General features: G+C 44.4%; 1 protein-coding gene across 2 annotated transcripts in view; it reads right to left on the bottom strand.

Annotated features, from left to right (window-relative positions):
* STAB2 (stabilin 2) overlaps positions 1-27,521 on the bottom strand; it is a 71,835-nt gene that overhangs the window by 2,786 nt on the left and 41,528 nt on the right. For both annotated transcript variants that reach the window (XM_062491265.1, XM_062491264.1), the window contains 31 exons: positions 26,743-26,868; positions 26,203-26,259; positions 25,145-25,240; positions 24,216-24,411; positions 23,623-23,718; positions 22,620-22,665; positions 21,500-21,576; positions 19,873-19,998; positions 19,277-19,350; positions 17,863-17,934; positions 15,912-16,031; positions 15,449-15,496; positions 14,427-14,510; positions 14,201-14,347; positions 13,683-13,808; positions 13,301-13,360; positions 12,717-12,893; positions 12,546-12,635; positions 11,180-11,326; positions 9,946-10,002; positions 9,394-9,517; positions 8,221-8,370; positions 6,561-6,665; positions 6,097-6,204; positions 5,233-5,426; positions 4,117-4,258; positions 3,672-3,805; positions 2,741-2,906; positions 2,401-2,507; positions 1,643-1,762; positions 748-906 (listed from right to left, as the gene is read on the bottom strand). In XM_062491265.1, coding sequence (XP_062347249.1) covers positions 748-906; positions 1,643-1,762; positions 2,401-2,507; positions 2,741-2,906; positions 3,672-3,805; positions 4,117-4,258; positions 5,233-5,426; positions 6,097-6,204; positions 6,561-6,665; positions 8,221-8,370; positions 9,394-9,517; positions 9,946-10,002; positions 11,180-11,326; positions 12,546-12,635; positions 12,717-12,893; positions 13,301-13,360; positions 13,683-13,808; positions 14,201-14,347; positions 14,427-14,510; positions 15,449-15,496; positions 15,912-16,031; positions 17,863-17,934; positions 19,277-19,350; positions 19,873-19,998; positions 21,500-21,576; positions 22,620-22,665; positions 23,623-23,718; positions 24,216-24,411; positions 25,145-25,240; positions 26,203-26,259; positions 26,743-26,868 — 3,531 coding nt within the window. The remainder of the gene's footprint in view (positions 1-747; positions 907-1,642; positions 1,763-2,400; positions 2,508-2,740; positions 2,907-3,671; positions 3,806-4,116; positions 4,259-5,232; positions 5,427-6,096; positions 6,205-6,560; positions 6,666-8,220; positions 8,371-9,393; positions 9,518-9,945; positions 10,003-11,179; positions 11,327-12,545; positions 12,636-12,716; positions 12,894-13,300; positions 13,361-13,682; positions 13,809-14,200; positions 14,348-14,426; positions 14,511-15,448; positions 15,497-15,911; positions 16,032-17,862; positions 17,935-19,276; positions 19,351-19,872; positions 19,999-21,499; positions 21,577-22,619; positions 22,666-23,622; positions 23,719-24,215; positions 24,412-25,144; positions 25,241-26,202; positions 26,260-26,742; positions 26,869-27,521) is intronic.

Raw genomic sequence — 27,521 nt, 5'->3', positions numbered from 1 at the left:
ACTGACATTAAGATGGTTTCCCCACCTCTGTTGCTGGCACCCAGAGAGAAAAAATATGTGGAAAGAAACATGGAAAGTTACACTGCTGTCTCTCTGCACATCAGCTTGGGATGGCCCCTGGCTGGTCAGGGTTCTGCTGTGGCATGAAGTAGCCACCACCATTACCTGCATGTTGCCTATTTTTTTTTTTTTTTATACTTTGTAACTGGATTTTTTTGGTGATCTTTTTGAAGTTGCTATGCTCTGCCTAGAAGTCACAGCCACTTCCACTGGGGAGGATGCCACTTGCCACTCGAGTTTGGTGGCTGGGGTTTGCTTGCAAGGCTCTGTTGGTGTCTCCTGCCCCATTCAGGAAGTTACCAAGAAACCTGACAAATTTTTTTAATGATAAGCTGCTGCTTTCATCTCTTCACCTACTACACAGCCATCTCCCATAATCCTACCAAGCTGAAAAAAGAATTAAATGAAGCCCATATCCCCATTTTTCCATTCCTGAAAGCCACTTCAACAGCTTCCTTTGAGTTTTGCAGGTGAGAGATGTCCATTTGCAAGCTTTTAAATTTGCAGTTTGCCAGAGACTGCTATCTTGCAGTCTCTGGACAGGAAAGAGCCTTCTGAACTCAGCCTCTCATTGCTGCTCACTCTAACCTGACCAAAATGCCCTCCAGATCAGTGTGTCACTTGATTACAAGGTATAAGCATAAGAGCAGGGAAAACACAAAGATGGGAAATCTATTACAGAGGTACCTGGTCAGCAGTAGGGACTTGATGTTCCTGCCCCCCACTGTTTGTAATGAGGAGCTTTTTCCCTAGACGAGTTAGAAGGGTGGTTCCATTGGTCAAGTCCTCATAAAATAGTATATTGGCATTAGATAAATGATACTCGATGTCTCTCCCAGAAAGTGTCTGCAAATGAGGGCAAAATACAAGGACTGTTAATGGATCTCATTAATCCTTTGGATTTACTAGTAAGCTATGTGCCTGTGACCTTTTTTTCTCCCTCTTTTAATGCTGCAGCAAGTCCAGCAGCATTAGATGTTATTGGGAAACCTGCATGGGAACAGTGGGACATTGTGTCCCTGCTGGCCTCTGATGGCTGCCTGCAGCAGGCAGGACCTTAATTCCAGTGGAACAAAGGATTCTACTCCTCTGTAGGATGTTCTGAAGTGATGAGACTTGAAGATATTCCAAACAGCTTGAAGATGTGAACCAAGGATAAGCCCTTGTGAATTGAGACACTGTTTGATTGAAGGAAGAAAAGAAAGAATAAAAGGGGTAAGGATAGAATTGAAGTCAGGAATGGATGCCTTTAATGTATTTGTGGGAAATACCAAAGTTGTGTGCAGCTTTCTTCAAGTAACTGTGCTCAATGCTAATGAGCCAGAACAGACTCCATCTCAGGCAGAGTCCTTCATGACAGGGTAACTAAAATCCCTGATGGAAAAGTCTCTCTATTGACTTGAACATTCAATACTTGCACCTTTAACCATGAACACAGTTTAAATTGCATGATGTTAAGCAGAAGTCACATCATACTAAGATTATTTTTCTAAGCTTAAATTTCAATGGGATGTAGAAACCCATAATAGCTGTTTAAGAAGTATTATTAGAACAAGGAAGAAAGGGAAAAAACCTCCCTGACCTCATTTTCTTTTAACCCACTATCGTTTGGAGCAAAGAGGGTGGCGTGAACTGACAGGTCTGTGAGGTACTGCAGGAACTCTCTCCCCTTCCTCGAGGTGTTGGAGTAAACCATGATGTCCTAGGCAGAAACAAAATCCAGCTTTACTAGAGAGCAATTGTGCATTCTTGTGAGGAGAGTGGAAAAGATGACACTGTATAAATGACAACAAAGGAACTCTCTGTTATTAGCCATGAAACAGCTCTGGAGTGACTTTCCAAAGGAAGATTGTATTCAAAACCAGCTCCAGCTGCTAATTTGATGAGTACATATTAAACTGATTTGCAGATGTTTGGCCTCTGTTGCCTTTGAGGCTGCTGATACATATAGTGCCTTTCTGAGTAGTGACAAGGAAAGAACTCTCAACATTTTGCCTTTTCCCAGTAGCAATTCAACGAAATTCCAAAGCACAGTGTTCTTTGTGATGCTTAGTTGTGCAGAGAGTTGTGCTTAGTTTAGCTCCTTTAAGCTAAAGATGCACCAGGCTTTGAATTCCAACTGAATTTTAGAACCCAGAAACCTCTTTGGAGCAAGTAATTAAAAAAGTAGTAACTAAGTTCTGGTTTGGATTTAGACCAGATAGGTGCAGATTTAGACCACTCTGCCTTGCTTCACTGGTGTGTGGCTATTGCCTGTGTTTTCTGGGCTGGTAAAGCAAACCCTGGATAGAGCACTCAGGGCCTGCTTTGCTCCACTCCCACCCCAGCCTTTGTTCCTACCGAGAGGAAGTTTGCCAGTGTTGGGAAGGACATCAGCACTTGCAGCAAGTTCCCACTACAGGAGATGCCATCCCCCACGTAGCCTGGCTTGCAGGTGCACTTCACCTCTGAAAGGTACAAACATGGAGAGCTGAATGGACTTTCCAATAAAGCTTTAGGCTTCCCTGTGCCTGAAAACCTACTTGTAAGCAACAGGTTATGATTTTATTTTTAAAGTTAAAAAAGAGGCAGAGTCTCTTGCAGTGTTATCTAGCAACCTAGCTAGTGGCTGATGAAAGGAACCAAAATCTGGGCTGCTGCCCCTGTTTCCAACGAGGGATGAGGAAGAGGACCTTGTTACCTTTCTCCCTGTAGCAGAAAACATCCCAGGTTTCACTCAGATTGACTCTTCTCCCATAGTCCACGATGCCGATGTATCCGGAGCCACAGTTTGGGGAGGAGAAGGCAGTGGGGTAGCCCACCCTTTCACCATCCAGCCAGCCAGCAGAGCACAGGTGGTACCTTGCCTGTGGTCAGCACAGCCAGAAGGGAAAAAACTCAGGGGAAAACTGGGTGGTAGGGCTGGGGAACTGCAGAGGGAATGAGCAGAGTCCCCAGGAGCACTCAGGCAGTGCCTGCCCTGCTAGCACTGGTCCAGCCTCACATTTTGCTACAGGTGTCTCTAAACATTGTCTTTCTTCCTTCTGTCGTTGGAAGGAGCCAGAAAAAGACAGGCAGTCTGACCCACTCTTCTAAAACGAGTTTTGCAAACCCAAGCTGAGATGTTCATCACACTGATATCAGCCATCTAGATATACATATATAAAACATATATATATATATATAATATATATGTGTGTGTGTGTGTGTTGTCTATAATGTACTCAAGGGAGGCAATATGGAAATAGGTCTGTTAACAGCATTTGAGGAAAAGATTCCTGGAGACTTATTTTAAAGAAATAAGTTAAGTGTAGTTCTGAAGTGCACATTTCTTTAGGAAGTGTTAATAATTAAAATCCCCTTGAGAATAGTCTGAAGGTCTGACTCTGCCTCTCACCCCAGCAATACTGGAAACAAGAACTAAGCGAGTGTTTTCAGTGCTGTGTAAGCGGGTGTGAAACCAATAAAAGGTCTGAAAACTGCTCCCAGCCAAACGCACCCTGGGGTATGGAGGAAGGAAAGGAAAGAAAATGATGCTTACTAGCACAGAGCAGCCCACTTGCTCCTCCCTCTCCATTTACACTGTGCCCTGGTCCTGTTTGGGGATCTCCTGCCTCCGAGGGGCTGCTCACCTTCTGTGCATACAGCAGCTGGCTGTAGGTAGCCACGGTGGCCGACTCATTGGCACAGGCCTCCCTGGCCAGCTCGTAAGTCAATCTGTACTGCCCCAGGGGGGACCGCAGGTGGAACACCCCGACCGTGGTGTCTGCAGAGAGAGACAAGGACCAGCTCTTCCTGAAGGGGTTTCCATGCTATGGCGTAGAGGCAGCTGTGATGTACAAATACCCCTGGATTTTATGAGTTGTGATTAGAGCAGATTGAGTCCTCAGGGGTAACATTCCCACCTGGGCTGTCCCCACACATCGCTTCATAAGTCTACAGGTGCATAAATTCACATTCCAGCTGTACTCTCATTGTTTCACGGGGACATTAAGTAGAGGCCTGAGTGAGCTTCCAGCTCCTGGTCACGGGCCCCAGGGCATAGGGCTGGTGGTGTGCAGGCTGTGCCCTCCTCACCTTGGAAGTGCAGGTCGGAGCAGTCGGCGTCGGGGTGGCACTGCCCGTTGTCCTGCAGGCAGCGGTCCAGGGGCAGCTGCATCACAGAGCAGTTCAGCCCATCCCCAATATAGTTGTTCTTACACTCACACTTACGTCTGCCCTGCTCAGGGAGAGAAGGAAAAGGCCAAGACAAGCATTTAGCTGACGTGAAACCGGAAATTTCACTTGATATAAGCAGGAATGGACAAACAGAGAAGTTGCTATTAACAACTAAGCCAAATGTTTACATGTGCACTTGGGTGCTTTGCTGAATTAACACCAAAATATGATTTCATCCACAAAGCTAACAACGTGCATTGGAGGGTTATACGGCACATAATTCACAAAAATGGATGGCAAAAACATCACAGTGATATTTAAATGACTGGGCATGGAAGCAAGCATGGAATGTAACAGCCCACTACTAGTCATAAATGAAAGCTAGTAATAAATGAGAGCTAAGCAGGAATTGGTGACATCCAGGGATTGCAATGGTTGACAGCTGGAATGGATAATCAGCAAGACTTTTCTAGATCACTCCTGGAAGGCAGTTCAGGCAAGACACCAAAATGGAATGGAGAAGTGATCCTGCAAGCACCAGGACAAATGCTGGATCAAGTCACCTGCACAAATTTTCCCTAACCACACTGACTACATGGGTCATGGAATTTGTGTCATGTGGCTGCAGAGCTCTTTAAGCTGAGTTCAAGCAATCAACAAGTGACACTATTCTCCCAGCTGTCCCTTTGTTTAGCTTCCAAAAATGTATTTAATTTTAATCCAACAAATTTGTGCTGCAGATAAAGATAGACAGTTAGGGAGAAGTAAGATTGGGAAAGAAAGACTATGTATGCAAAACATGCCAGCTTGTGTGTTACCCCATTCCCCAGAGCAAAGACATCAAACTGTTTCTCAGCCTTCAGCTGAAAGCATACCAAACTGATGTGGAAAGTAGTTTGGAACTAAGTAAAGGTTGTTTTGGAAAACAGGGATTTAGAGAGGTACAGAGAATGATCCAACCAGGGGAGAGTTCTGCTGGCACCAGGGAGAAATTCCTCAGACTTCCCTGCTGGGCACTGGAATGATTCAACTTACAGGTCCTACGACAGTGCAGATGGCATGCTCGTGGCAGCCCCCGTTGAAACCATCAGCACAAGGGTTTATTGGAAGGCAGGTAAACCCATCTCCCTTGTATCCCTTCTGGCAGCTGCAGAAGACTTTCACCCCGTGCTGTGTGCATACGGCTGCTTGGTGGCACCCACCATTGTTTTGTTTGCAAAGTTCTGCAGCTGCAGGGGAAAAAAAGGCAAGTGAGTGAAGTCTGCATTTAAAGAGGATGTTCTTCATAAAGACAAACCATCGCCAGTCCTTTCACAATAAAAAGACTAGAATACTTGTTGGGAAAAATAAAAAAAATCTGTTTCCATTTCCTGAAGCATTCCTGAATTTCTGTAAGTCTATCCCATAGGGCTCTGACAGCCTTGTCAGGATGCTCTTGATTCAGGAGACATGGGTAACGACCCTCAGATTTCTGGCCAGGTTGACTTTGGAAGATGAAAGACACCTGTCTGAGAAAGAAATCTGCTTCTGTAGCAGTATTGCCAGGGAACTGCCTTGCCTATGGGCATTAAAAAATCATAGGATCATTTTTGTTGGAAAAACTCTTTGATATATTTGCATCTCACTGTTAATCCTCTGAGGGAAAAAACCCTGCTGTCTTCAAAACTTGACTGAAGGGCACTTGCTGCCTATACTCCTTCTTGGTGAAATCAGGAGAAGCCAGCCTGCTGATTTAGAAAAACCCTGAACTCCATATATCCTAAATCTGTTTCACTTGCTGCACGGTGAAAGTTTTTTTGGTTGTGCAGGCAACGTTTTGTAGTGGGCAGTAGCTGCATTCCTGGGAATGTGCAAGAGGGAAGATCCTGCCTTCTAGCCGTGAGTGGGGTGGGAGCTCACCTGTGCATGTGATCCCATCCCCGTTGTACAGGGGCTTGCACTGGCACGTGTTGTTCTCCGTGCAGATGGCATTGGCTGAGCAGCTTGGGGAGCACGCTGGTGGCAGAGCTGCAGGGAAGGCAGGACAGCTGGAATCAAAGAGCTTAGGTACCACAATGCCCTTGTTTCCTGCAGAAAGAAACCCCTTCATACCAGTCTGGCTAACTGGAAAACTTGTAGGAATTTTATTTTTTGACTGCCACAGCCCAAAGCCCTTCCACAGGGGAGGTGGGAACTCATATTACCAAAGAGGGGACAGTGGGGTGAAGGGATTTGTCCTCAGTCCGGAGCAGAGTCCCTAAGTACTCTTAGATGGCTCCTGGCATTTATTAACCCTTTGTATTTTATCTATGGGAACCTTCTGTTGAACTGCAAGTGGTTTCACCCCATAGCTCCATGGACAGTCTGGTGAGAGCAGCAGAGACCTAGCTTGGTTTCACACAGCCGGCCAGTCCATCCTGTTTCACAGAAACATCGTCCTGTCCCTGAGTGTCCTTCATCACACTGCCCGTTGTTCTTGCATTCACAAGCTGGAAAAGAAACACAGAGGGCACTTGCAGAGTGGGAAGGACTTTCTCTAGAGAAACATCCTCATGTCAGTTTAGATACAGTATTATCCAGGAATAATTTAGATGAGTCTAACTTCATGGTATTTCACCATGACGCCAGTCAAGCAGAGGACCAGACTTTCCAGAGTGGTTGAGCAATGAAATGAATAAAATGAAAAAGAGTATTGGTCTGTGCATTGCAATGGAGTAGGAAACTCCACAAAGGACTGTGGCAGGAAAGAGTTAATGCCTGAGCTGAAGACCCAGACTAACCAGTCCTTATAAGCAACAGCTGTTAATTGTGTGTATGTGTGGGTGTGTGGACCAGGAGCAGAAGCAGAGTGTTGGGCTGCTGTGTGGGAGAAGGTCCAGCTGAGCAAGGGATCCAGCTATGAGGTTAGTGAGCTTTGTTGTAAAACATAGACAAGTTACCTAAAATTTCTTTGTTTAGGTTTCACATATTTTCATGACAAAAGCTTTTGGATTCCCTCAGTTCCTTTTATAGGTGAGGCTTTGCTCCTTCTGCCCTCTAGCCTGAGATGTGATGATCTGTTTAATCTATAGGTGATGTTTTTCCTCTCCTCTTTGGGATCTCCATTAATTATGTGCCAAATCTTTTTAAAGAATTATTCATGGCTCTCTGTTTTATAATGTTGTGCTGCAGCATCTTTTATGGCCTTTTCCTTAATCTTGAAATATTGTTGTTAAGAGAAGAAAAATACATGGGATTTGTGGAACTGATTTTTTGCATACCTGTCCTGCTGTAAAGGAGCTTCACTTGCTGGCTTTTTAATTTCATTTGCTTTAACTTTTGCCTGACTCAAATCTACATCAAAAGGAAGGGGCTATAAACCTTTTTTCTCTTAAATTTCATCATCTGGTTTCAAGCTAATGGCCTGTGTACTTTGTGCTATGGTGTGCTATGAAGTGGATGAATTGTAGGTAGGTATAATCCTGAGAATCTGTGTCCAAGCCTATTGTCTTGCCTATGCCCCCCATCCTATGTGCCTCAGGAGCAGTACAGGTACACCGAGTAGGATGGAAGTGTTAATGTTGTAACTTCTTATCTGAAGGCTTTATGTCAGGAAAACTTTTAAATTTAATGGGAGATATTGATCCTGCTCCCACCTAGTTTGCATTGAAAGCCACAGAGAGGTGGATTTTGTGAGCAGTTTCTTGGCTGTCCCTCTTCACAAGCTGCCCTCACCTCGGTGCCCTTTTTTTCTCTGCAGAAGTACTGCATGGCCTCAGCCTCTTGCAATCCTTGAGGAGTATTGTTGCTAAAATATTGTCTTAAGCTTTATGGGGATGGAAGAGAAAGCTCTGCTGTAGCTAAAACCACTTGGAGGCCCTGCTCTGTTCTGCTCAGCCTCTGCACCCTGTCCTCTCCTCCTCCCTCCTGACACCTGGTGCCATCCCCTGGGGTGAGGAGGCACCCAGCAAAAGAGGGAAGCATTCCTTGGCTTGGTGAGAAGCTGGTTGCTGCCAGGATAGTTCACAGGCTCGGCAGGGGCATGGGAAGGGAGCTGGAACGTACGCCTGCAGCTGAAGCCGTATCTGCCTGGCTGGCACAGCTCACACGCCGTCCCGCTGAAGCCACCCTGGCAGTGGCACTCTCCTGTCCCCGTGTACCCATCGTCACAGGAGCCATGGCCATGGCACGGTGTCTCTGGGCCCCCTGGGCAAGCTGAAAGGTTGGAAAAGAAAAGTGGCTCTTTAGCTCAGTGTTTGTTTGTTCATTGGTATAGCTGGTTATCTAGTGTCCTGTAAAAGTCATCGAGCAGGGAACACCTGTAAATGTATCTCTCTTGGGGTGTGCAAGAGTGGCTGTGACACTTATGACCACTGTGAGCCCTGTGCTCTGAATTCCTTGACACACTTCCACAGCTCCTATCAGAAGGGTGTTGAGGATCATTCCAGCCTTGACTTGTAGATGATATGTGGCTGATTGCTCATTCAGACCCATGTGTGAATGGCACTGCCCAAATCGAGCCTTTCTTGTGTGTCTCTATGGGTTATGTGCTGTCAGGGTGACCCCAACCGGCAGCTTGGGCTGAGCTGGCCAAAACTGCATGGGATCTGCTTGTGTCTGTCTGTGAAACTGGGACAAAACAAGCTGGCAGGGCTGTGTGTGGCTGGACCTATCTGCCAGCAGAGATCCTGACCTGGATCATGGCTCTGGTGCCCCGGTGGGGACCTCAGTACCGCTCCCCTCCAGGGCTGCAGGTGAAGGAGAACAGTTTGGAAGTGTTTGCTATGGCAGACTGAGATGGAGCCTCCCAAATCGTCTCCACCTGTTCAGAACTACAACTTCTGAGCTTACTCTGCTGTTGAGTGTGCACGTGCCTGTGGCTGAGCAATTATGTGCTGGTTCTCAGGTGTGTGCTGGTGCTGCTGTGTGAACCTGAGCCCGTGTTTAAAGGACTTTCAGCTGGTGGCCCTGCTCAGCAGGACAGCCTTTACTCTCTGTAGCACTCCCCTGCTGCTACTATGGAGTTTAACACTTGCTCTAAATGTGAAGAGGTACTCTGAATTTAAGAAACAGTTAACACTTTGCGTTCTTCAGCTCTTGCAACCAAACTCCCTCATCTTGCAGCTGGTCTCTTCTCGTGCCCCTTATTCCAATTCTCCCAGTTTTGCCTGCTGGGTGCTGCATAGCTGTATTGAGGAAGGGGAGGGCACGGGATGGCCACGTGGTTGGGAATCCTACCTTGGCAGTCTGGCCCGAAGTAGCCCTTGCAGCACTTGGCTATGTGGATGACCATGGAGCAGTTCCTACGGCAGCCATCCCTCCGCAGCCCATAGGACTCGTAGGTGCACCACTGGATTCCTTCCTGTGTGCCACATGTGTCAGCACAGCAGAAGGAGGGGGAGAATACAGGAAAACGAGTGCTGCATTATTTGTTTTTTTCTCTCTCTCTCTTGCAATTTCTGATGTACATTGGCTCAAAGTGTGATGTGTGAAGAGTGCAGGTGTGAAACCCCCCATCCTCTCTGATTCCTGACATGCTAAGCACCATTCCTGAGAGTGCTCTGGAGTCAGCTGAAGCACTTTTACAGTGGATGCTCTGTGACACTAACAAGCATCCTCCACCACCAGCACCTGGGTGTTTGCCCAGGGACAGCTTTGTCACTTAATAGTGTGGTAGCACTGTCAAAAGTTCTCCTTCTATTTATTCTAAGAAGGTTTTTCTGGTTTGCTGTTGTGAAGTACAGAGAAGATCATATTAGACTGCTTACATGTGAAATTTGAACGTTTTACCTTTGGTTTTGTCCCTGGAGGGCATTTAGAGTTACGGAAACAGCTAGCACAATGCCCCTGGAAAAGAGGAAAAAAAGTATGTTAAAATAATGGCTACAAAAGGCCATTTGACTTGGACAAAAAGTCTGTTTTATGAGAGCAGAAAAGATCAGCAGAGAAAAGGTAAAGCTTATTGCACTTAAAAAAATAATGGAAAACTCTGGAGGAACAAGAAAGAAGAGTGACAACAAAATAGTTGCAATAGTTTATAAATAATGCCACAAAAATACAAGAAAATAGTTTTGATATCTGAATATAAGTTCTGGAAGAGGAAAATGCTCTGGGTTTGAAAAAGGAGGGAAGATATGATGACTGTTCTTCAAACAAGTATTGGCATGGTCTGTAGGAGACCTGAATGTCTAATTAGGAGTACAGAAAAATGCTTGCTTCTCAGGAAGTGCTGATGAAATTTAAGGAAATGATATCTGTTTAATTTCTTTTAATGACATCATAAGCAAAAGGCAAATTTGAGCAGATGGGATATACACAACTGTCAGTTTTACAATTGAAATACATGTTCCAATAAGGTTTTTAAAAGACTGACTACCTCAAAGTTCTTTCACTTCTAGGAAACTTTTTCATACTTTCAAATTGAACTGAAGTAAATTTGGTCTTGAAACTGTTTGAACATGACTTTCAGAATTTCCCATTTGTGAGGCCCATCAAGGAAGGGAGGAAACTTCCTCCATGCTAACAGTGCCTGCTCAGGTGTGTTAAGAAATGTCAGAGACTGAGACAGAGTAGGCAGTTCTCTATCTTCTGTCCTTCATACCCTGTGCTGTTGGAGTAGCAATGTTGCTCTTTTTTAAGTAGGGAACTTTGTAAATATTATCTCTATGGACAAATCTGTAGTTTGAACTTCCACTAATTTAAAAGCAGGACAGAAAGATTTGTCCTTGCTCAAATTTTTACTTGCATGTATAAGATGCCTTTTTTTTTTTTTATGGTCTTAAATGGAACCACTTGTCCTGTGCACTGCTTCGTGTGGACACAGGGTTTCTGTTGCGCACCTCTGAGGCATCGTGCTGCACTTGTTAATCTCTGTCTAACCAGTGCAGCAGATGCAGCCAGCCTGCAGCAGTGGGGCTTTACTGGCAGGATTTCCAGAGCTGCATGGAGGGTTACCCCAGCAGAGCTGGACGTGGGCCCCTGGGCTGTGTCACTGCTAGGGTGAGGGACCTGGAAAGGCACTGACCATGAAGTCCATGGTGAGGAAGCTGTCGCAGCGTCCCCCCAGGCTGGGCTCTGTCAGCAGGCAATTGATCCCGTAGGCGATGCCCCCGTCAAACTCCAGCTGTCGCTGCACCACCTTGCACTGCCCCTCGTTCAGGAACAGGGCGCCCTGGGACATGGGATAGGGAGAGTGGGACGTGGTAAGTCATGAGCTGCTCCTCCCTGGGCTCCTGCTCTCTGTAGGAATGCTCTTGGGGCAAGAGGTATGTCAAAAATTATTCTGTAGGTAAAATTGATGGCTAGTTCTTGGGGGTCTCTTCCTATGGGAGATGTGTGTCTGGAGTATTGTGCACAGCTCTGGGGTTCCCAGCACTGGAAGGATGTGGACATGTTGGAGCAAGTCCAGAGGAGGGCCATGAAGATACTCAGCGAGCTGCAGTACTTCTCCTATGAAGTGAGACAGACTGAGAGAGTTGGGGCTGTTCAGCTGGGAGAAGAGAAGGTTTCAGGGAGACCCTAGGGCACCTTGCAGTCCCTAAGTGGGGATATGTGAGAGTTGGAGAAGGATTTTTAGCAAGGGCATGTAATTATAAGACAAGGGCTAAAGGATTTAAACTGAAAGAAGGTGGGTTTAGATTGGATATTGGGAAGAAATTCTTTACTGTGAGGTTGGTGAGACACTGGAAGAAGTTGCCCAGAGGGCTGTGGATGACCCATCCCTGGAAGTGTTCATGGCCAGATTGAATGGGATGTTGAGCAACCTGTTCTAGTGTAAGGTGTCACTGTTCATAACAGGGGCGTTGGAACATGACCGTCTTCAAGGTTCCTTCCAACCCAAACCATTCTATGATTTTGTGATATCTTTATTTTCTGAAGAGGACAGAATACACCAGTCCAATGTTCACAGGTTTATCTTATGTACGTTTAGACATAGATGTTTACCAGGTATGATCTGATACACTTGCAAAGAAAAATGTGACGTTCTGGTTTATCAGGCTATGTGTGTGCCTGCAACCTTAGCTTTGGAGTTCTTACACACCAGAGTTTGCATGCAGATGCTGTATTCATGGGGTTCAAAACCAGGCTGATCTTAGCAGTTTTGCACTGGTATTGTAGAAGTTAAATGGTGCTGGTGTTTCAGTTTCAGGCAACTGAGAGCTGTTTTGAACAGATAGCACCTTACAACTGAGCAAGTGACAGCCCGAAAAAGTCCTGCAAACCATATAGTTTACTGAATCTGTTGGTGTGGCTCTTGTAGTGGCGGTGAGCAGTGAAGTTTTGGTGCCACTGACCCACCCTGGGGGCTGTGCAAAGGCAGAGTGTGGTCTGCAGGCATGGATCCTGCAGCAGGGGTGAGGATTAAACGTGCCAGCAGAGTGAACACTTACGATCTCCCCATTATCCCCACAGCTCACACTGAGGTTGGAACCCTGCAGGGTCTTCAGTGGGCTGGAGCTGGGGAGCTCATAGGCCAACACCTGGGGAAGAAAAGGGGAGATGCACATGTCTGGGCTTGCATGTTTTGGCTGTGGCAACACCCCCAAAATGCAAGGGCTTACCGCAGCATCGCGAACAATGTGGAATTTGAGGTACTGCACCAGTTTGTCAGTGTTGGCCTTCTTGAAGAGGAAGTCCTGCTGCTCCTGTGGCAGCCCACGGATGGCTGTGTCCGTGGGCCAGAAGAGTGTGACGGGTTTGTGAATGGGATCGCTGATCAGCCCAAGCAGATTGTTCTTCTGCAACATAGCAAAAGTTGGGGCAGAAAATTAATGCTCTGTCCAAAGTGACCCTGTGGGGTGGATATCAGGTCTAACTGGGGCGTGGTGCCCTGTGGGCTGCCTGGTCACCAGCCTGCAAATACCTTGAGAAATATTTTAAAAACCAGATGTGTGAATTGAGCTTGATATACGGTAGGACAGAGCTGAGTGGGGAAGGGAAAGGTGGCTGTGGGTCTACTTGACATCACCTCAGCTTCTGTGGGAGTGTGATTGGGGGTGACCAGGGTTGTTGTATACTGTGTGGTGAGCCCTTTGGTTCTCCTGAGCAAAATGCTGCCAGTGATGCCATGTGCTGTGTGTACTTTTGTCTTAAGAAAAAAATATTACAACCTTTTCCCAATGGCTCCTGTCTATTGCATCCTTACCTCTAGCAAAGTGCTGAACAGAATGTACCCATGCCTGGCTGCAACCATTTTAAGACTTTCCTACAAAGAAAAAAAAGTGAGTAGTTTTCCTAAGAAATACATTATTTGGGTATTAAAAAAGCGGGTAAGAGCTTACTTTTCCCTGTAAGTCACTTTCTGTTATAAAATCAAAACTGCTATAAAATCCCTCTGCAGAAATCCTCCTATACTGTCCTTAATTATCTGCAGTTCTGGTGAATTTGAAATACAATGTTTAATTTATTTTTATGTATTTGTATAAGGAATTTTAGTGTCACTTTTTTTGTTTACTTACACGATTTATATATCTGACAGTGACTGTGGGAAAGCCCCTGGGTTGAGAGTGGTGATAAGCTGCACATACCTTCTTGAGGGGGAAATCTTGCATATGTGAAGGGACCAGAATTTGGTTTATGACATGGATCACACCATTTGTGCCGACAGCATCACTGAGTGTAATTTCAGCTTTGTTGTTCAAAACCAATGAGTTCTGGAAAGGCAACAAAAACTTTTTTTTTCTGTGAAACCCACTGGCAAATTGACACTGATACTGAATTGCTTTGATATATTTAGTCTGGATCACTGTTTCTTTGGAGCAAACAGTACTTTCAGCTTTCATAAATTGCCTTTTGCATTTTCAAACTCTCCTCATGTTCATAAAGCCAGCGTCTAAAGATAAAATAGCTTGTGTCAAAGCAAGGGTTGTACATCTCCACTCTTGGTATATGCTGAATAAGTGCTGAATACTTCAGCTGAACAGGTAATCTTATTTGAAAGTCATTTATATCAGAGGAAGAAAGGAAACCGCTGAAGTTTTTAAAGCAGCTGAATGAGAGTGGACTGTTTTACTGCTCTGTTCCCTGTCTCTCCATGTTTGGTTACCTGGGAGTAGCTGATGTGTATGAGGTCACCCTGGAGAGAGGTGATGTTGGTGATTGCTGTCAGGTCCTTGTACAACAGATTGGCACAACCCACCATATGGTACCGTAGCACTTGAGCCATCACTCCTTTGGCAATCCAGTCCTTGACCTGCAGTGGGGAATGGAGGGGTTGAGAAACAGCTGAGGAAGAACAGAAAACTCATTTTTTACTGAGCCCTTCTACTTACCCGTGGGTCACTGTTGAGTACGTCTGTGTGAGGGACAAACAGGGTGAAAGGGCCGGGGCCTGTGATATCTCTGATAGACAAGGCCTGCCAAATTTAAGAGGAAAAAGCAGCCATGAATTAGTGAATATGATGCCACACAGGGAGAGGGACTGCCCTGTGGAGGGGGAGGTGGTGCCTGCAGCTTCACTGCTGCCACACGTTGAGTTCCCTTCCCTGCAACACAAATTCCTCGTGTGGGCTTTGACTCCTAGCCTCATCTGTCACCTTTGCTCACAGTATTAAATGAAAAATTTTGTCTTATAGCCATGTCTTTATCTCCCCTGCAAAAACCAACAGGAGATGAGGGAATTAAATGAATTACTCTCAGGAGTACAAATGGACCTGGGCTATTGCAGGCACTTTGCAATGACCACTGATAAGATAAATTGAGAGCTCCCTTAAAGCAGGAAGCCACCTCTCTACCATGGTAGCAGAATTGAAACTAGGGTACAGGTCTTTAGGTTAACAGGCCAGTGTACAGGTCTGTGCTGCCCTGAGGTTTCTGGTAAACAGAGTATTGCTGTCACCAGTCTCCAAAAATCAGTGAGAGCTGGCTGCACACTGGCTGTCTTGCAAGACACAGAGCACCCTGTGATGCTTCAGGGAGGCAACTGAAAGTGTTGGCATTTGGAGATGCAGAAGGGGTAGTAAACGAGAGGTATACTCTTGCTTCAGAATTCACAAGAGATGTGCTAGCAGATCTCAGACTGTGAATGGGTGAAAGGTTCAGTTTTATGCCCAGTCTGGGGGTTTTACCTTTCCCTGGGGCCTTGGTCTTGATCGTTAATATTGTTTAGTGACAGTTAATAGTTTACATTAGAGCATCTCAAGTATTTGTGACTGATAATCTGAATCCAGTCCCAATTAGATTGAAGGAAGTTAGTACACACCAGATTCTTGCCTGCTTCTCTACACTCCTGGAGATTAAAAAAGGGAGGAGAGTCCTCCCTCAAGAAAACCACAACCACTCAACCTTTTCTTACCTGTAAGTGGAAGTAAAACCTAGATGTGTTGGAGTTCCTGAAAAGTTCCTGCAATTAAGAACAAGACTTTGTAACAATGCTGCAGATGTGAGGCAACATCTGCAGAGTGCAAACAAATGCAGAACTCAGACAAGAAAGGGAGCTTCTGGTTTGGAGTAAGTGCTGCATATCTGTATTGCTTCGGTTCTGTTCTTACCTTACTCTGTCAGACACCAGGCTCCTTTGTAATCTAAAACTCCCTAATGCTGCAGTCATAATGATTGTCCATTAGTGTCTTTTGTTTGTTTTGGCAGTTACGCTTATCTTGCAGCATCCTGTTCCTATTCCTGGTTTCTTGGATTGGGATAACTTCAAATTCTGGGGTACAACTTTGTCCAAACAAAAAAAGTGGTGTGCTTCAACCGTTGTATTAATAAACTATGTGAAGGAAAATAGGAGACAGCAAACATGTGAAGCACTTTACCTGGAAGATGTTGCCTCGGCACTGGAATCCATCCCCAGTGTAGTTAATTTTGCAGGTGCAGGTCCTTTCTGTCAGCTCGGTGTCATTACAGATGGCAAATTCACTGCAGCCTCCATTATTCTTGTAAGAGAAAAGTTTAAAGTATAGAATTCTACCATTGCCAGTTCACCACTTTTCCTCCCTCATTTATATAATTTAGAAAGGTTTAGTCACAAGATCTCTTTGAAACCACATCTTGCTGTAACACCTGATGGCATATATTGCCTTTCAAACACTAAAGAGCATTTAAGGGTTTATAAAAAATTAGTCTCCTCTTATGCAGAGGATGCAGTTTTGATTTCCTCCTTATTTATTTAGTTTATGATGCTGTAGGACACAAAGTATTTGCATGCAAGTCTCACTCTGCGCCTTAGGGATGAGTCTTAGCTTCTCTGCCAATGCAGCACTGACTGACTCTACAGGGAGCTATTTACACACTGTAAATCACTGGGATGGTGCCAGGAGCCTGAATTTATGGAGAGGCACAGCACAGGACAGTCTGATGGCCCAGGTCAGCTGTAACAGGGACTTGCCTTGTCCTTGTCTCTAAAACATCTCCTGCCTGCACCTGAGTCTAGCTTTGGGCTTGGAGCAGTGGCTGCATCTCACTTGGCTGCCTGCCCCAGAAAGCTCCCAGTACTAAACCAAGATGTTCCTCACTCAGGGGCAGCATGTTTGGGCTCAGAGCTCTGCTCACTCACAGGTAGGTGTTCCCCTGTTGCCACCTCAGCTTGCAAATAAGTTTCTAGCCTGGGCTTGAGATCAAATTGGGGAAAATTGTGAAGCTTTCTTGTTTTCTCTTCTTGTACTTGTTTCATGGTGTCCTTTCTGTTGCTGATCATCTCAGAGGTCCTTTCCCATGGGCCATGAGAGGGAGCAGAAACTCCTTTGGGAGCTACCAGTGGAGCCTGACTTGACAGGTCACAGAGATGCCTGGTTGTAAGCAGTGGCTTTGGGTGCATTTGCTGTGGATTTGGCTTGGCTTAGGCAGACTGTTGGCAGCCTTGGCTGCCTGTGAAGATTTGCTGCACAGTGTTTTGGTCATCATGGAGCCAGGTTAGTCTCTGGTATGGCATTGATGCTTCTCAAGACGATCTTTATTTTTTAATACATAATTAGTCAAGTAGAAGCAGAGCTGCTGGAACACAGCATAGGAAAAAACAAGAGAATGCAAAGTCATAGGGAGCAGTGGCTCATAACTTTAAACTCCCCTTCCTCCAGCTTATGTTTTTGCCCTTGCTCATTCATCTCTGCAAAATTTCAAGGTCAGAGAAAGCCAATTGAGAGGCCAGGCTGTGAGGGTGAGAGTAGTTGTTACTGTGCTCAGAGCACAGAGGATTAATGTACATGGCAGAGTGGATATGTCCCTGCTGCAGCGTGCCAAGAGGCAGAACACAGCTGGTGCAGAGAACCACACTGATGGCTTGCAGTGTGTGAGCCAGCTTGTGCTGAACAAGTGTGGCTAATTCTCAGCCTGCAGTGACAAGTGAGGGACAGAATGGGTCGGGCCATGGCATGCCCTGGGTTGGGTGCTGTGGAAGGAAATGGTTTTGTTGGCTTTTTATAGGAAGTCTAGATGACAAATAATTTGCTGACTTAGGTTTTAGCACTACAGACCAGGGTCTGCTTCTCTGGACTGGATTTGCAGTGAGCTATTAAAGACTCAATGATGAGGCCAGGCCCTCACTTGTGTTATGTCCTGGTTGTGGTTGAGGAAGAGCTCTTCCTACATATTTAGTTTCTCTCATAGTGACAGCACTAAAGCATGTACTGCACCAAGAATATTTAAAGATTAGCCAAGTTAAGGTAAATTAATTCCTAGCACACCTAACTTAGTTTAGAATGCATACAACCCCCAAAAGTGTAATGATTATGATAAGACCTGAAATTGTCTCCTTAAATGGATACTCACTTGTGAACACAGACTGATATATGTGCAGGTTTTGCCATCTCCAGAATATCCCTTCAGGCAATTACATACTGCCTACAAAGCAAAATCAGAAAACATGCATACATTGAAAAATGCTTGATTTTTTTTTTTTTTTTTCAGCACACAAATATATAGTTTACCTTTTCCAGTTTACTTTTTTTGTGATATTATATGCAATTTATTAAGCTAAGAGTATATTATGTCTCCCCAAACAGTTTCTTGGTCAGTATGAGTAACCATAGACTGAGATTGGGAAGTAATAATTTTCATTAGGCTCTACCTGCCTTTTCCCTGCCTATCCATCTCTGATCTCCTCTCTGCTGTCCTGTTCATTTGAAATAGCCCCTCTGACATCTGCACGTTGTTTTCATGTTGATAGAACAGGTTAAACCCCTTATTTGTTTCTCTCATGTTTTTTCTTGCATATGTTGGTATTCCCTCTCATCCCTTTCCTTCCCCTGCTTTTTTAAAGTGATGAAAAATACCTTCAAAACAAACCTGGAATTGTGTGTTACTGGCAAAATCCCATACAGTGAAAATGCATCTGACACTTTGTCCTGGTTACTTTATTTTGCATTTGCAGTTATCATGAAGATGAAAAATAATTGCAAAGAAATGAATTATAGTCTCCAATTCACTGCTTAATGGTTCTCAGATTAGAATTTAATATGCAGGAGTGTGAAAATTCAGTGAGATTTCTGCAGCAGAAATCAAACGAGGAGGTAGTCTAATAGCAATGTTTATGTAACTCCTGGATGAGTGAGAGCCCTAGACAAAACAGATACATTTCTGTCCTATAGACTTCCCTTTGCAGTGCTGGGGTTTTGTGGTTCTTATTTTTGTTGTTATCACTCTGATGTTAATTACATCCTCACAGGTAAGGAAGAATAAATAAACAGTTTGTACTGTACTTCTAGAGATCACCAGAGGAGTGAGAGGATGCTGGAATGTTGTAACCCCCATGCAGGAGCTGTGGTTTAGGGCATTTTATTTCCTTGTGGATACATTTGAACTGTGCAGGGAGAAGGGCTAGTCTGAAATGGAATTTTTTCCATGGACAGTTTCTATAACAATAAAATAAACATCATCTAGCAATACTTTCAATCTTACAGATTTTCACATCAAAACCTCCCAAAGGAGAAAAACAACCACTTGAAATATAAAAACACTGCTTTCCTCTGCAGTTTTGGATTTCTTTCACTGAAATGGATTTTTTTTTTTTTAGGTTTGTCTGCACTCCCCCTCAAGTGCCTTTTTGAGGGAAGTATATGCTTTTCAGAATTGTTATGAAATTCAGATTTTTACTTTAAAAACAAAATTGACATGGGGAAATCTTTCTTTACCTAGCAATAAACACTTGACTAGGCCTATTTTTCTTTGCTAACCAAGTACTCACTTGATTGGGTCCAGTCTGCGTGCATTCTGCATTTCTGTCACATCCACCATTGTTCACCAGACAAGGGTTGATTTCTTTATAAAACAGAAAGAGTGTAATAAAGAGAGAATAATTCTGAAAACCCAAGGAGAATAAATTCTAAGTGAAGAATACTAGGAATGCAGATTTATGATAAAATTAATTTCCTCAGCTACTTAGTATCTCAGTCTAGGTCTTCAGTTGTCTTGGTGGAGGCTACAAGCCCTGCCAGCAGCATTTCTGAAGCCAAACCTGGGGAGGTGTGGTACAGCATCTAAAAGTCTTTGCTCGTGATGGTCAGAGGAGTGTGTGTGTATCAAGCTGCTGGAGATGGGGTTATCCTTGCTAGAGATAGATGTTGTTTGAGAAGTTTTGGTGGTGTCACACCACGCTGCTGCAGGTGCACGGTTTGCCAAGTAGTACCAGCCATGTGGCAGGAAGAGATGCCTTTGGCATCAGGGGATAATGTACCAGCAAGCTGCATTTGTGGGTCAGAGGGCAAGGAGGGTCATGGCCCTAGAGGAACCTCGCTGCTGTGGTTGTGCTGTGTGTGACCCAGGAGCCCTCCACGTGCTCACCGATGCAGATGATCCCATCTCCGGTGTAGCCGGCGCTGCACACGCACGCTCTGCTTCCCGGGGCTGTTCTCCTGCACTCTGCCTTGGCAGAGCAGCCCCCGTTGCTGCTCTTGCAGGCATCAATAGCTGAGCAGGGACAACAGCAGAGATTAAACCAATGTGCTGGACTGGCTTCTTGCTTCTCATGGTAACCTGTCTCCATCTTTTTAAAGGGATTTTCGGAAAGAGTCTTTCTGAATTAGGAGGCCACAGACCATATTAGTGCCAGTTATTTAATACCTATTGTTGTTTCAAGAGGGAAAGCTGAAATGATGTCTCTAGTCTGGAATGTTAGAATTCATCCAGGACTGATTTTGAGTAACTTTCTGTCTTCCAATTCTGCCACTTCCACCAAAAAAAAAAGTGCTTATCTCTAGTTTAAATAGCTACTTAAGTGTTCCCTGAGCTTCGCAATTTCTGCACACAGATCACATAATTTCTCTTGCAGGAGGTCTAGAGTATAACACCACCTAGTCCTCCTGTGACAGAAAGTCCTGGCTCTTATTCAGATGGATACTCATGTTGCTTTTCCCACCTTGTATGAGTTGGATGCTCACGACTTGAGGGCAGGGAGGGAGCCTTGTCTGATCTTCAGTGTGACTCAAATCAGACTGAAAATTGCTTTAATTTTTGCTTGAAATGACCTTAAATTGCTGTTTCAGCAATTTCAGACCGGGTAATTGATTTTTTTTTTTTTTCTGCAATTGGTTCTGCCCAGGAATCCTATATATGGGAGCAAGGGTGAGTGCAGAGTCACTGTGGGTAACCTGTGTCACCCAGCTCTTCCTGCACATGGGGAATTGACCCCCGGTACTTTAAAATGGATTTGTCTGTCTTGTGCCAGAAGAGAAAAATAGAAGCAGGCCGAGTAAGGGTGGCAAAATCTGGGATTAGGAGCTTGCCAGCCTTTGCGAGTAAGTAAAAAAATGGGCTTCTGTTCTTAAAAACATTAGTATTTTAATCAGTTAAGAATTAAGAAAAATACAATTAATTATGATTATTGTAGCTGGTAACAGTCTGTTTTGGATAACCCAGGCTCTTGGAGGAACATCAAGGATAAGGTGCTATAATTCCTTTCTGAGGGTCTCTTAAATCTCTCCAGTCTAAAGAAATGGATTTTACCACACCAGAAATCTGAGCAAGTTCTAAAAGCTGAGGAAATGGTAGAGCTGCACAGCTTCCAATAGCTGGAAGTGTTATTGTGCCCTGAATTGGCCTCTCTTTGCTGGGCTTTGTTGGGAAAGGGAGTAAAAGTCACAATCCAGGTTTCATTACCCTGCAAACAATGGGGCTGGGGCTGTGCACGGCATGTTCCCTTTTCTCTGCTCTCCCTCAGCACAATGCCTTGCTGCTTGGAGATTTGGAGCCCTTTGTTTGCTCTGAATCCACACCTGTTGGACTGCTATTTGTTTTGAGGGAACTGGCTATAATTCCTGTTTTTTAACTGGTGCATAGGGAAGTGCTCATCTCTCACCAACTCTACTGTGACCAGAGAGTGTTTCAAGCATTCTTCTTTGGTTTCTCTCTCTTTTTTTTTTTTTTTTTTTTTTTTTTAGTTTTCAAAAGGGAAGAAATGAAGTTCACTTGCCTGTGCAGAATGTCCCGTTCCCCTCAAACCCAGCTGCACACTTGCAATAGGCAGTGCCATTTGATAGGAGAAGGCAGCTAATGAAATAAAAGAAGGGAGGCATCATGTAAAAGAGAGGGAAAAAAATTGGTCAGGTGTTTTGTACAGCTGCTGTTTTTGTGAGTGTTTCTGAAGGCAATGTTTCATAGAAATAACAAAGCATTTAACCACACACTGAGGTAGCTAAAACCATAAAAATTGACCTAGTTGGACCAAGCTTTTGAAACGTGTTTTGGATGTATTATTTTAGGTATTATAATTCCATGCTTTGGTCTTTGAGTAACCTATTTTTTTGTGCAGGACTCCAGAGTTTGCATGTGTACTCACTCAAAAAGCTGTGCATAATTTTTGTCTGTATGCACCCAATTTATGGAGGGATGGAACCAGCACAATTCACTGCTGCCCCCTACACCTGCCATACCTGCACCTATCTTCACACCTACAGTTGTATGTCAGTGGATGAAAAGTACACAAGAGAAGAACAATCTGCTGCTGTCAGAAATACAGTCTTGATTCCAGAATATGTAGGGTCCCCATGAGCAAATCTGAGAGTGTAGTTTTGTCCAAAAAGCCTGGTAAAATATTGCTACTGTGAACTGAAGGTCACAAATGCACAGGGGAGAGAGCCTACATCTGTGAAAAAGGGGATTTGCCCCTCTGGTTTCTCAGCTCCTCCTGAAGGAGACTTTCCTGCCACGTCTTCTGTTTTTCTTTTTATTTATTTATTTATTTATTTATTTTGTTTTGTTTGAGATACCTTGACTAGTGTAAATCTTGCTGGGGTGGGGGGACAGATGCACTTCAGTAAATGGCTCAGTGGAGCTCACTTGATCCTCTGAAAACTAGTGTCCCAGTATTGGTGCTGGACTGATGACAGAATTTTTTGTTGCTGTTGTGTATTTTGATGTAAAGCAGAGAGGTTTGAACTTTTTGACCTCATCACCATCATTAGAGTTACAATTCCCCTTATCACTGTGAGATGTGCTGCTGAGAAGCCATGAGCAAGGTGGTCTTCATTTTTGCCTTGCAAGAAATCCCCTTTTTCTCCCCTCTCCTCTAAATAAGGACATTTCATACATACTTGGCACTGGTGTGGCATGAGGCATTACATGCATCATCTTTGATTTCTGCAAGTGGAAAAAAAAGGAGTAGGGATCAGAACCTTTGGGTCAATATCCTTTTAGGTCCAGAGTCTTTTGTTCACCATGTGGAGCTGGAGCCCGAGTTCTGTGCCAGACAACTGTGCTCTCAGTCTCTATAGAGACTCCAGATGGAGAATCTCTATGGATCAGTGGATACCACTTAAATTCACTTGCAAGGAAGAGTTGTGTCATATTGTCAGACAAACATTTCACCTGTTATCATTTATCTGTATTTAGTCTGGTGAATCTTGTACAATATTAGAATTATATAAGGGCAGGTTTTCTAAAGGGGATGAAATTTTTCTCAGACATAGAAACTGTAGCAACCCTCTTACAAAACTCCTATTACTAATTTTTTCCCTGGGAAAATTTAAAAATTATCTTAAATGTTATTATTGTGTTTATAACATTTAAAAATTTTATACTATTAGACGTAGAGTTTTAAAATTGTTACCAAATACATTTTAGTTATGTCAAACTAGAATATAATTTGATTTGGATATAGGAGCTGTATTAAGCCAGCACAAAATGATTTATTTGCTAATTATTTTTTATCACATTAGCAAGAACATAATTTAATATCTGGTGTTGTATAGCTAAATCAACTTATTGAAGCACTTGAGAGGCTTTTGATCTGAGGGTCAGAATGTGCTGGGTAATCCTGCTCTGGAAAACATATAGATTTAAAAAATGGGATATTCTTTTGGGACAGATAGAGGGTGACACAGGTAGAGAATTAGCTAAATAACTGTTTCAGTATCATGAGCAGTGTCTCAACTGGCTCTGTTATAATACAGTAATTAATTGCCATAGCACAGGAATGTGGCCTATACTTTACTGCATGTAGGAAGCTGCACTGGGATCTGGTCGTGGCTGTAGTTCTTTCATTTTCTGAAATGCTCACTTTTTACCTCAGGGAAAAAAAAAAGACTGGACACTCACCAGTCTCACACATCACTCCTCTCCAGCCAATGTCACATTCACAGGAACCATCCCCATCGATTCCGCTGCTGCATTTCCCATGGACACAAGTGCATACTGTGGGAGAGATGGGGAAAGCCACTGTCCCTGGCAGCGTGTGCAGGGACAGCAGACATCACCAGCCATCACCTGCTGATGGCACCTTCTGCTCTAGGCTGTTTGAAGAAAGGCATTGTCTTGTGCCTTTTGGTTTCTAATCGCACAACAACTCTGAATTCAAACTTTGCTTATCTTTCTTCTATTCCCAAATGCAGGGTCTGTATTTTAATGGGAAAGAATTGGTGAAAAATAGCAGTGCTGAAGAGGATAGTTCTTGCTGGATTCTTTAAGTCTCTGATGTGCCAGAGTAGAAGATACTGTATAAAACAATCCAGCCGGGGGATTAGAGCGAAAACACCTAATGGGGAAAGACAACAGGTTAATGACATTAAGAGTGGCCCGTTACCCTGGAAGTGCTGCACCTTTCTAGAACCTAGAGTGGCTGTGGTTGGAAGGTGAAAGGGGCAGGTCTGGGCGCTGAGGAGGCTGGCAAAGCAGCCGTGTGGTTGGGGTACCTTGGTCACAGGCGCGGCCGTACTTGCCCTCGCTGCAGCTCTCGCAGGCTGTGCCCACAAAGCCCTCCTGGCACTGGCAGGAGCCGGTCCCGTTGATGCCATCCAGGCACACGCCATTCCCGGAGCAGGTGTTCCCGGCCTTCCCCGGGCAGGGCTGGCACTGCTGCCCGAAGAAACCCGCGCAGCACTCCCTGGTCTGGAAACCCAGAAATGCTGCGCTGACGGCTGGGCTGGCAAGCAGGGTGAACGACAGATCTGGGTTTGCACAAGGGCTCTTGCTGATAGAAAAAGGGGGCAATGGCTTCAAGCTGAAAGAGGGTGGGTTTATATTGGGTATTAAGAAGGAATTCTTTACTGTGGTGAGGCATTGGACAGGTTTCCCAGAGAAGTTATGGGCGGCCCCATGCCTGGAAGTACAAGGCAATGTTGTAGTGGGCTGTGAGCAACCCGCTCAAGGAGAGAACATTTGTGTCTGTGGCAGGGTGGTTGGAACCAGATGATCTTTAAAGCCCCTTCCAGCCCAAACTAGTATTTGATTCTGTGATTTTTAGCAGCACATCAGCTCTTTTGGTCTTTGACCACCCTCCTCAATGTGCCAGGACAAAGGTTGCCACCCCAAGTCCTTGGTGGGACCCAGGTGCCCTTCACCACCTCAGGGAGAGGCGGAGAATTGCTAGAGACCAGCAGAGGTCTATAGAGGGTACTCTTCCCAAAACTGTGCTCCCTCTGCACCATCTGGACTTCCCTGTGCTGCAGTTATCATCAGTCTTTAACCTTTCAATCTCCGCTGTGTCCAGAATAAAGGTCAATAAATACACTGTCAGGATCTGCCCTGACATGCTGTGTGTGCTTAGTGGGAATGATGAGGAGGCTGAAGCTCAGGGAAGAGGGTTCCTGGTTTTTTACCACGATAGAAGCAGTGAACTCACAACGATGGTTTTAGCACACTTGGGCTGGCACCCGATCTGGATGGTGTACTGTCTCATGTGGTTTTCTGTGAGGACACAGTATTTCTTCTCCCCTGCCTGCGCAAATATTGGAGAAACACATACACTTCTGAATAAAATTGATCAGCTACTTTTAAATGTGTTAAAAAATGGGACATTAACTTTATGCACGCTGTGCACTGACTAGCACATTTGCAATTAAAATGAAGGAATTGCTTCTGGAATTTAAAATGTATTAGGTAAATAATTTCTAGTGAACATATGATCAGCTTAACTCAGGGTCTTGTTTTAAAGACGTCTAAAATTTCCTTTGCTCAGAACTGAACAGATTCTATTCAGAAATTTTACAAACTTTTTTTTTTATTTTTCACATTTTCTGGTCTTTCTAATTCGTCTTGGAAAACTGAATTATGAAGGTGTGCAAAGACAGCTGTTGAAAAGTTGCCTTCTAGGTTCGAACACAATTGGGGAAAGATTGTTTGCTGAAGAAATAGCAAGAAACTCTAAATATCTGCAGTTCTCATGTACTCGACCTAGGCATCCAAAATCTCTCTGATCTCCAGGTCTTCTTGTGACCACAGCTTACAGCATATTACTGGGGATGGATTGAGTTTGCCCTTCTGTGCATTGCTGATTTGAAGAGCTCAAAGCCGGTGCTGTAATTCCTTGTGGAACAAGCATATTCCAGACCACATTTAACTCCCCTAATTCTGCATGTTAGAGGTAAACCTTGCAGTTTGAGAAGTCTTAGTTGTCCCAGTGCATATGAAAAACTGGTCTTGAAAGAAAAACTGTCTTTAAGCTGCCCTTCTGCTACCTTGATCCTGGGCAGATTTAAGACCAAAAATCTTTGAGGTCAGGATGGATTAAGTCTCTTGATTATAAGCAATGCATGTAGCAGGCTGAGGCAAATACTACATCTTTTGTTGTAATGGAGGCAATTGCATTATAAATAGGATTGAATACATGTGCAGTCAGTTTTGATATGAAAAAAAAACCAACAACCAGCATTATACTAGCATTAATGAAAAAATACTTACTATTTCTTTTGTTCCTGGGGGACAACTTGATGGTCGTGAGCAAATTCCACACTTCTCCTTAAGCAACACAAATGGGAGGTAGTTAACAAGCTGTACAGAGCTGCAGGCAGGTTGTTTCATAGAAAAACAATGATTTCCAGCCATGTTTCTAAATCTAGTGCTTAAGGCATTATCAGGATAACCTAAAGATGGTGAGGGAAGCTGTCCTGCTCAGCAAGGAAGAATATCCCTACGAGTAGCTCTGTGGGGACACTCTTCTCCTAAGGGGAAGAAGGAAATAATTTGGTTATTTTTACTTGCTCTTCTAAAATTTTTTGTTCTTGAGCTACTCTGCTTATATTTTATCCAGGCTGTCAGAATGCTGATTTCAGGACCAAAGGTGTCTTAAGAGATGCTAAAACTCTGGTAGGAATATCCTTTGTGGGAACTGTGTGCATTCCTTGCTGGGAAGCAGTATCACATATCATATACATTTGAGCTTTGTTTGGCTACGGGTCTCTCTGAAGGGCTTTAAGCTTCTGTACCAATGGGACCACTTACAATGATCACAGTATTATTGATATCACATCTGTTCTTCTGGATTTCCAGGACCTTTTCCAGTCCATGAATAATTCCTTTGTCTGTGGCAACGTTTGCATAGCCTATAGGAGCATTGTTTATGTATACCTGCAAAAGACATGCAGTCAGAGAGCAGCAGAGCTGTTCCATGGCTCTGTGGTAAGCTGAGCTGTAGGAGGTGGAAGAAAGAGAGAAATGCTCAGGGACCACTTAAGGAAAGCCAACAAAGGTAGTTAGCATCAGGCACTTGCTCGTATTCCAGCTGCTGCATTTAACTGCTCCACTGCACTGGAGGGCATGGGATGACTTGGAGCCTGTTGGAATTTCTTAGCTACAGGATTTGGCAGAGCAGCTTTCTCCAGGGGGTGTAAAGGCTATGAAGAAGGAGCCTAAGGCATGCCAAAAGGTGGGCTTGCTGTGTCTGGGGGATGTGGGGCTCCAAGAAAACCCTGCCAGCCACTGCTCTTTCAAGCAGGGCTTTCATCCTCTCAGTGTTACCCCACACTCCCATCGTGCCCTCACCAGCAGCAGCCCCCCAGAGGGAGTTCTGGGACAGAGGAGGAGGACCAAGTTCCCTTCCTGGCCTTGGCTCTTAATGTTGCTGTGCCTAATTTTTCCATGAGTGATTTTCAAAGGTAATTTATATTTGTTGCCCAGTGCTTTGATCTCTTAGGATTGAAAGTGGAGTGAATCCACAGAATATAGAATTAATATTTTATAATTGAGGGCAGGTTTCTAATAGACCTTGGAAGTCAGATTAA

The sequence above is a fragment of the Cinclus cinclus genome, chromosome 4 (assembly GCF_963662255.1).
Source record: "Cinclus cinclus chromosome 4, bCinCin1.1, whole genome shotgun sequence".
Classification (NCBI taxonomy): domain Eukaryota; kingdom Metazoa; phylum Chordata; class Aves; order Passeriformes; family Cinclidae; genus Cinclus; species Cinclus cinclus.
This window is presented reverse-complemented; position numbering and strand designations above follow the sequence as displayed.